The 9,947-nt window shown below is 40.0% G+C and overlaps 1 protein-coding gene across 1 annotated transcript in view; it reads left to right on the top strand.

The window, feature by feature from the left end:
* ppfia2 (PTPRF interacting protein alpha 2) overlaps positions 1-9,947 on the top strand; it is a gene marked incomplete at its 5' end in the record, with an annotated part of 144,693 nt that overhangs the window by 115,934 nt on the left and 18,812 nt on the right. Inside the window, 8 exon segments of the mRNA XM_014013789.1 lie at positions 2,477-2,611; positions 3,192-3,275; positions 5,329-5,460; positions 5,540-5,602; positions 5,932-6,023; positions 6,487-6,619; positions 8,400-8,617; positions 9,303-9,543. Of these exon segments, the coding sequence (XP_013869243.1) occupies positions 2,477-2,611; positions 3,192-3,275; positions 5,329-5,460; positions 5,540-5,602; positions 5,932-6,023; positions 6,487-6,619; positions 8,400-8,617; positions 9,303-9,543 (1,098 nt within the window).

The following is a 9,947-nucleotide window of genomic DNA, read 5'->3' as shown; positions in this document are numbered from 1 at the left end:
CACACACACACACACACACACACACACACACTTCACAGACTGTGCCATGAGTTTACTTGTCATCTTGCCAGCAGCTGAACTTCAGGATGCCCACTGATGTTTGAAGATGAGGTGCTCAGGGAACAAAAACTTGGCAAGAGGTACAGAAAGATGAAGGCGCAAGACGAAATGGCGAGCAAAATGTCTAAAAATATGGGCAGAGGGGCGTCTAGGGAGGAAATCACACACGAAAAACTAACATGTTTCCCCAGTGTCATCTCAGACACCACTGGGATCACAATGTGACTTCAGACAGAAAGTATTACTGACACAGATAAAAACATAGCTGCAGCCCACTAAAGTTTGAACTGTGTAAACTGAACTGTCAGGCTTGATGCTTATGGGATCAGAGCATTTGGTACTAAAAGCAATGACAGCCAAGCCGCTCCCAAAAGAACAAGTCTTAAAACTGATCAGAGCTAAAAAAAAAACAAAAAAACAAAACAGAATAAGCCTTAAGACACAACAGCAGTTTAAGTGAATATATAGTTTGACTTGTGCCTTAATGATGCAAAGTGGTTTTTCCAAATGCCTAATCATGGCAGATATTTGTTATCTGCTGAGTAGTTGCTATTGTCACTGTTGGCTCATGTGGAGCTGCTGCTATTCTGGCTTCATTCTAGTGCTGTTTTGAAGAGGAGTTGAGGCATTCTGCCAGATCCCTCAGCAGCTAGCGCTCCAACAAGAGATGAATATCTGGTATTTTTTTTCTAACAACCAATAATACACTGACATTAAAGAGAAAAGAGAGACTATGTAGGGATTTAAAGAGGATGTTTTTCTAAAGTATTCTGCTTTTTGTTGGAACGGATGAAGCGAGTTTTCTAAATGTTTCACTGCACAGAAAACTGGTGTCATTTGCAAGTTACTGTTAAAATAAAAAGAAATGAAGTTAAAACGCTCATTGTTGAACATCAGATTCAAGAGTGTGGCTTATGTACTGGTTATGGAAGGGTGGACTAGATTTTATCCTTGCAGAGTTGTTAAGGGGGTCATGGGAGTTTGTGTTTCCGGTGTTTATGGACTTGAAGAAGGCTTATAACTGTGTTCCTTGAGGCATTTTGTAGGAATAGCTGTGGGAGTATGGGGTGTCTGGGTTCCGACTAAGAGCGATCCCGTCCCTGTAGAACCAAAGCGAGAGCTGTGTCTGTATTCTTGGCACAAAGTGAAGCTCGTTCTCAGTTCGGGTTGGACTCCGCCAGGGCTGCCCCTTGTCTCAGATTCTGTTTGTAGTGCTTGTGGACAGGATCTCAAGGCGCAGTCACGGAGAGGGGGGTGTCTGGTTTGAGAACCACAAAGTCTTGTTTCTGCTTTATGCGGGTGATGTGGTTCTGTTGGCGTCTTTGGACCAAGACCTTCAGCGTCTACTGGGAAGGTTTTTAGCCCGGCTGAAAGTCAGTTCCTCTAAGTCTGAGCCCATGGTTCTCAACAAGAAGATGGTGGAATACCCCCTCTGGATCAAGGGGCAGGTAGTCTTTGCCTCTAGTGGAGGAGCTTACAGCGGGTAAAATAAGTATTGAACACGTCACCATTTTTCTCAGTAAATATATTACTAGAGGTGCTAATGATATGAAATTTCCACCAGTTGTCGGTAACAACCCAAGTGATCCATACATACAAAGAAATCAAACCATAAATMTCCAGAAATGAAGTTYTTTGTAATAATGTGGAATGGCACAYGGAAAAAGTATTGAACACATGAAGAAAGGGAGGTGTAAAAAGGCATGGAAAGCCAAGACACCAGCTGAACTCTCTCAGTAATTAGAAAGCAAGCCTGCCCCTTGAGATAATTCAACAGTCTCTGTAATAAGGGCGTTGTTTCGGTCAATTGTGGTAAAGAAAGACCTGAGTTGAAAGGCAAAGCTCTCGATTTACTGATCTGTCTACATTCCAACCCTCACCAATGATTATGAGGTGTGYATCATGATTGAAAGAGCGAGATCCCGGATACAAGTGGCTGAAATGAGCTTCCTTTGTAGGGTGGGGGCTCAGTCTTAGAGATAGGAAAAGGAGCTCTGTCATCCATGGGGAGCTCTGCATCGAAAGGAACCCACTGAGGTAGTTTGGGCATTGGATTAGGACGCCTCCCTCTAGAGGTGTTCAAGGCACATCCCACTGGCAGGGAGCTCTAGGAAGACTCAGGACTCGTTGGAGTGGTTATCTATCTTCTCTGGCCTGGGAATACCTCAAGGTTCCCCAGGATGATCTGGGAAGTAATGTCTATGTTTCTCTCATGGACCTGTTGCATCCATAACCCGAGTATGGATAAGCAGCAGAAAATGGAGACATTAAAGTTTGTCCTATTTTATATTCATACAACAAAAGACAATTGCTTGAAATGGACTGTCCATTGTTGCAAGGCTTAAATTGCAAAAATTTCAAATAAATTATTTCACTGAGTTAAATTGAAGTGGCTGACGGTGCTGTTTGTGTGCAGATGGAAGAGAAGAACAGGCAGCTGCAGGAGAGGCTGGAGCTCGCGGAGCAGAAGCTCCAGCAGACCATGAGGAAGGCTGAGACTCTGCCTGAGGTGGAAGCAGAACTGGCCCAGAGGATAGCGSCCCTCACCAAGGTAGTCACACACACACACTAACCCACATTCCTACACACACCCTTGTCTCTAGATGTTCCTGTATGTGTGTGCACGCGTGATGTCATGCCCTGACATTTCAACATGTCCCTCTCCTCTTCCTCGGCCCTATAGTCTGACTCCAGCTCCTCTTCCTCCCCTGATGATTATCACTGTGTTATGGAAGCTAAACTCCAAGACATGAACTCCATTCTTAGGAAGGTAGTCCCACAGGGCATCGCAGTGGCTGATACATTTTGTAGAGAAGAGATTTTACATGTGTCTGACTGGGTTACTGGGGTTCTGCTCTGGCTGTTCTACCACTTCAGGACAGCTGCATGGCACTTCTGGCTGGAGCTCATACATTACCACGCTGGAGAAGCTTTCTTCCTCTATCATTCTGTCCTTTTAGAGACCATCTATCTTAGCGTTTCTTTCATTTATGTCTTAAACAATAGATCTTTTGGGTAGAAGGCTCTGCTTGTGCCATTGGTACTGCTTTCCTGTTGCCACTTAGACTGTCAAACAAGCGCATCAATGTGGCTTTTTTTCTTGTCCTGTCTGTGCCATAACCCATCTGTAGGCGGAAGAGCGTCACGGGAGCATTGAGGAGCGAATGAGGCACTTGGAATGCCAGCTGGAGGAGAAAAACCAGGAACTGCTCAGGGTGAGTCACTGCGGAGGAGTCGTGCCAGGCAACGCTGAGCAAACAGCCAGCGCTCGCCTGCGCCTGACAGTTTGACGCGACAACAACCGATGGCACATTCTTCTGATTTATCATCACTGAAGCTCGACCAAATTAGCTGTTCACACACTCGGCTGATAGAATGGTTTGTAAAAGGTTCACGAGTCATGTTCTGTTCGTTTTCTATTATATAAGCATCTTCACACTGTTTATCTTCCATCATCATAATTTGCTGTGGATGTTTAAAAGTTAGGACTTCTTGTTCCTCGTGTTTGGAGGCAAATAAAACTTGGAAAACATAAACCAATGATGAGAATTCAGCCAGCATAGAAAGAAAATGTAAACAGTAAACYAATGTTTGGATTGAAAAACGTAAAATTTTCAATTTTGTTAAGAGAGTCTTTTCATGTCTCAAAAACTTTATATAATTGACGTGATGTCAGTGTGTTTACGATCACTTGTGGCATTGATACTGTGCACAATATTACATTGATGACATTTTGATACATTGTGCCTCTTACATCAATACATATAGAAATACATTTTTGGTACATATCTCATTCCACAAATGTTGTTCTATTTCAATAATACAATATTAAACATTTAGCTCCTTCAGGACATTTCCACTACGACTTTTGGTATTTGTGCAATTTATACTTTTTGAGATTTTTAGCTTTTTTTAGCCACTTTTTTCATTTAAAATGAATGAATTCATCATCCTTAAAACCATTTCAAATGTTCATAAATCTTTACTTCACTTCTTACATTTAGTTCTGGTTCAGCTTTCTTTGACTTTTTTGTGCTAATTTCAGCTTTTATTTTGATGATTTTAGGTTTTCTTTGCTTTTTTTGCTGTCTTCTATTAATTTCAACTTTTTGTGTTTCCTTCAGTTTCTTTCTGCTTATTTAAGCTATTTATGCTACTTTCAGCTGTTTTGTGCTCATTTCAGCTGTTTAATGTGCTTTTAGCTATTTTTTAGCTAATTTGATTTTTGTCAATAAATTCAGTTTTGTGATAATTTCAACAAATGTGATTTTCCTGTGTCTTTGTAATAATTTGAGCCATTTCAGCTACTTTTTAAAGCTACTTTTAGACTAGTTTCAGCCTTTTTATCTATTAATCAAACATCTTTTAGCATTAAGCATTCACACTCAGGAAATACAAACCCTCTAGTTTGATTTGTGATTGTTTATTTCAACAAAAACTCAGGTGATTAACTTTAAAGGTCAACACTCTGTGTTTGTTTCGGTAAAAATTTAAAGAGAGCATTTTGTATTTTGGTGACCTTTTTAAATATGTTTTTGATGAGCAGTCAACTGCTCCGAGGTAACCATGATTAATGAATTATGCAGAGTCACGGGCATTATTTAATACTATGAAATGTTAGAGGGAGAAAAATAAATTGTATGAAATGAAAAAAACGTTAAATCACTTAAATGTAAAATAATTTAAAGTTGTTCTTTGGAGAAAACTTGAAAAGATTTGACGTGTAAATTTGAGCTGTAAAACTGAATACTTGGTTGACTTGGAAAACAGGAAAGGAAGTTGCTTTTGAAAATTGATGTAATTGAGTAAATGTAATCTTTTATTTATTTATTTTTATTTTTATTTTTTGGCACAACATGTGCGCTTGAACCCAGGTAGTAACAATAAAATAAAATAAATCAATTTGAAAGTTTTGAATCAAAGATGAAAAGTTTTAAAAGCAGTTTTTGAATTAGCTAAAGCAGACAGCATCACTTTCTTTTTGGTAAATTTTCCTAAAACTTAAACTTCTGTTTATATTTTTTCTTCTATAATAATTGAAAGTTTCATATAGAACTAATGACAGTATTATGTTTTAAGAAAAACGTACAGCAAAAATAACTCAGTTTAAGTTTAAAATCATAAAATTACTGTAAAGTAAAGAGGAATCCAAGCTAGACTGTACTGTGTACTAATACTTCTAATAAAGATAACATTTTTATAGAGTTTGCTGCCTTGTTTTTAATTAGTTCATTTCATGCTTTTTTGTTTTCTCTTTCCTTCCTCCAGGCTCGACAAAGAGAAAAGATGAATGAAGAGCACAATAAGCGCCTCTCAGACACAGTGGACAGACTCCTGACTGAGTCCAACGAGCGTCTGCAGCTCCACCTGAAGGAGAGGATGGCAGCTCTAGAAGAGAAGGTTGCCATGAAATTAAGAACTCAATAAGCCTGTTCAGTGAACGTCTGGAGGATCCTCTGAACTCTTCTTCTCTTTGCAGAACATGTTAATACAAGACTCGGACGGCTACAGGAAACAGTACGAAGAGTCGCTCCAAGAGAAAGTAGGTTGCACAGATTGAGAGATGATTAGTCCTTTCATTTTAAAGCTAAATTTTACATCAAGTCGCTGGAAAAAAGCATTTTTTTATTATAGAAAATATGGTTTGTAGTATTAGTTTCATTTTTTATAAACCTCCTGTTAAATATGTATAAGCCTCTGCTGTAAGTTTTTATTCTCAGCATTAAAGATGAAAAAAAATCCACTTGTGAAGATCCAGCCTTCCTGGGGCTTTCCGAGCTGCCACACTATGATATACTGATGTAATCATTCCCAGAACATATAATATCCCAGACAAACCTATTAACTGTGCTGTCAAATTGTTTTATCCAGTCGCAGCTGGCAGAGGAGATTGAGAAACTGAGATCGGAGCTCGACCAGTACAGATTGAGGGCAGGCTCCCTCACTGAACCCACTCTTTCACGGTAGGTTGGTTGTGTGTTTGACTCTATAATCAAAGTCAAAAAGGTAAAAATGGGTGATTTTCCTAGCTTAGGGACAGTCTTAAAGTGTAGGGAATTGTTACTTTTATTTATTTTGGCATAAAACCGTTATGAAATGTGATGCAAGACTAAAAGCAAAAAAGGATTAAAAAGCATTTTGGTTTTTTAATTCATCTACTATAACTATCTCTGCTCATGTGTTAATAGCAGCGGTTTCATTATTCATAAACTATTTACAAGCACGGAAGTATAAATAACAATTTGTGTGCTCGTTACACCACACAACCATGACTGTTAGGTATGCGTGAAGCGGCTTCTGATTGGTTGATAATTTCGCCGTCTCATTTTTCCCTAACCCGCTTAGCCGCTCGGACAATTCTCCGTTCGGTTTTATTCCGCTTCGAATCAAAAATCGAGTAAAGCAGGTAAAGCTTTGTGTTTTCAGGTCTCACCTGGACACGTCGGGCGAGCTTCGATTCTCTCTGGGCTCTCTGGCTGAAACCCAGTCGGACCATTACCGCTCAGCCAAAGTCATCCGCCGGCCGAGGAGAGGTCGGATGGGCCAGCGTGAAACGAAGGTGAGGACTGGGGGGCTGCAGAAGAATTCCCCTGCTGCTTGTTGCTTTGAAAGACTAAAAAAAAATAGCTTTAAGAGGTTTGAAACTGAACACAGCTTTTAATTTATACAAAAGTCAAAAAGCTTAAGGAATCACAGTGGAGTGTTTTTGTTCGGAATGGATTATTTTCTGACCTTCATTTATAATGATCAAATATTTCTTTACTGTTTCGATCAGACTAATCTAATACGCTTTGTGTTTTAAGTGATGGTTAAAGGCTTTACTTATTGTTGAAACAGGCATTTGCACTGGTGAAAAAGAGATCATTTAGTTTCAAGCTAAACTCAGTGCTTGTGTTGCGTGGGAGCTTCTCATTATGCTGAATGGCTTTATAAATTAGCATTCATTTAGTGTTATTATGCAGGCTAAAGGTTAATCAACTRGAAATTTCTTCTTCTGGTTCCACTTATTTAAGTTTAATCAGAAAGGAGTGAGTAAACGTGAACAGTTTACATGAAACWTTTAGTATTTAAGGTGGCTAAAATGCTCTTAAAAACCCCAATGTAGAATGTATTTTAACCACATAAAGCTGCATTATAGAGTGAGGTGAAAAAGTTTAAAACTTAGTCTTATTTTGAAGAAATAGGTTGTAGGAAGACCATATTTTGGTGAGCATCAGTGGTGGACTTCAGGTTTTGACGTTTTTACACTTCTCGTTGATGCTAGTTTAACTCTTCAGTCTTGTTTTATGGGCCTAAAGATTTATGACGGTATTCCTCAAGACATTCTGTAGAGTGTGCTGAGTGAGTATTAGGTACCAGGGTTACTTGTATTTGGTCCCTGTGTTTGCATTGTTTGCCCAAAGTCAAGCTCATTCTTGGACTCTGCCAGGACTGGTGTTCATAGAYCTCAAGGTGCACTCATGGAAAGGAGCTTGTCTGGTTTGGGAACCTCAGGGTCTTGGTTTCATGTAATCGACACGGTTCTGTTGGTGACTTTGGGGGACAATTCTTTGCCTCTGGTGGAGGAGTTCAAGTAACTGAGACCTCTTCTTCAATAAGAAGTTTGCTTTAGTTGGTCCTGGTGAAGAACTGTTTAGTCAAAAGACCTTTTACTTGTCTATGTTCTAACCCTCACCTCTGGTCCTGAGGTTTGGATCATGATTGARTTGCGGCCAAAATGAGCTTCCTTGGTAGGGTGTCTGGGCTCAGCTTTAGAGCGCTGGGTCAGGCATCTGATTAGTATGCCTCCAGGACACCCCACTTCAGATGTTTTCTTTGGGTAGAGGGGGCAGAGCCAGAAATCACTGGAGGGATTGTGATTGTGTATCATCATCTCTAAATGGTAGAAGATGGAGGAAGTGATTATTGATGACCTCAGATTCAGTTTCTTTTTAAAGACATAGAGGAGCCCTGGCAAGCTTTAACCAGAAAACATTTATTTTAGACACTTATTGTGTTGGATTTCACATGTTGTATGAACAGACAAACATATCAGTGGTGCAGCAGATAATGTTCCTCTTGGAGGTGTGCTAAAATAACCATTTAGATCTGTTTTTAAACTGAARGWGTAGTTTTCCAAACATGTCTACCTTTTTTAAATGWATGAATCTATTTTTGGTGTGTTGTCAGTATTAACTGGACATTGACCTGATGTGTGTAAACCCTCCATAAAATAAACACTAAACTACTGCATTAAACGACAGACTAGTTAGAGTGCAAGAAAACACTGTTGCACAAGGAGTGCTCTATTAATTGTTTGAATTAAACCATCTCAAAGTTGTTTTGTTTTCTTGATGCAGGCGAAATCTCTGGGGGAGCAAGAGTGGCGCTCTCAGCAGCTCGGGGTCCTGGGAGGTCACCARTTTGAGAGCGACACGGAGATGTCTGACATCGACGACGACGACAGGGAAACCTTGTTCAGCTCCATGGACCTGCTCTCCCCCAGCGGCCACTCCGATGCACAAACTCTGGCCATGATGCTGCAGGAGCAGCTGGACGCCATCAACAAGGAGATTCGGTACCAAAAACCTTGTTATGGCTGATAGAGGTTTTATTTTTTTTGTTTCGACACAGTTTAAAACAATATATTTTAAGGATTAAGTAAGATATTTCTTGTTCTTCTGCTAGTACCACCAAAAATGGATAAAATATTATTTTACATTTTACACACTAATTTATTCTCATCCTTTTCTGCTCTTCTCAAGAACCTTTTTCGCGATCATATGAAGAAATTTGTTGTCTGTAGCTCATTTTCCGCCTGTGATCCAAACACTTTTGTTTCATATCCTCTGTTTTGCTAAGAGCAAGCTCCCTCTTGCTTCTTCCAGCTGCAATTATCATGTGCTGCWAAGTATTCATAACCCCAGGGGCAGCTTCGCTTTACTTCAAGGACTGTCGATGCGCCTTCGTCTCTTGGCTAATTTGCATCACCTCCAATAAAAACAGAGCTGCATTTCTTTTCACAAACACATATTAAAATCTGACTCCTTGTAGTGATCAGGAGTCCTGGGAGTGGAGCTTCCACACATTTGCACAATTAGATCTTGGATGTAGTAATGGATTATTGGAGTTTTTAACATTTAGTTTGCCTCACACTTTAGGAATTTACGGCATTTAGCTCAACAAATGGGTAGAAATCCATCTCATCTTGACCTGCCACGTTTACAGTAACAAGAAGGAGCTGATAAAACTCTTCTCTCCAGGTTAATACAGGAAGAGAAGGAGTCCACGGAGCTGCGAGCAGAGGAAATTGAGAACCGGGTGGCCAGCGTTAGCCTGGAGGGTCTCAACCTGGCTCGTATGCACCACCACGGTGCCTCCATGACCGCCTCYGCCACCGCCTCCTCGTTGGCCTCGTCTTCTCCACCCAGCGGCCACTCCACCCCTAAACTGGACCCTCGGAGCCCCGCCCGCGACATGGAGCGCATGGGGGTGATGACTCTGGTAAGTTAGCATCCATCTATTGTTTCATTTCTGCAGAATGACCCTCTTTATAAGATGAGTCGATGGTTTGCGCCCTCTTGTGGCAATTAAGATGCTGGTCAGACTTACAGCACCTCATAAAAAGACATTGCTAATTTATTGTATTTTTCCACACAGTTTTAGCATGCAATCAACTAATTAATGTACAAAAGAAAAAAATTTCTTTCTACTCTGTCTGGACAAGTGATTTTATGTTGTGTTATTTTTTATTTTTTAGATATGATCAAATGAAATGTGCCTACAGGAGATAAAACACAGTTTTCAAAGTAAATGGCAGCTTTTTGTATTAAATGTTGCACGCAGTCATACCAGGTAGTATAGTATTTTACTTTGGATTTATTCAATCATTAAAACTACCATATTAT

Source organism: Austrofundulus limnaeus, unplaced genomic scaffold (genome assembly GCF_001266775.1).
Source record: "Austrofundulus limnaeus strain Quisiro unplaced genomic scaffold, Austrofundulus_limnaeus-1.0 Scaffold106, whole genome shotgun sequence".
NCBI classification, from domain to species: Eukaryota; Metazoa; Chordata; class Actinopteri; order Cyprinodontiformes; family Rivulidae; genus Austrofundulus; species Austrofundulus limnaeus.
This window is presented reverse-complemented; position numbering and strand designations above follow the sequence as displayed.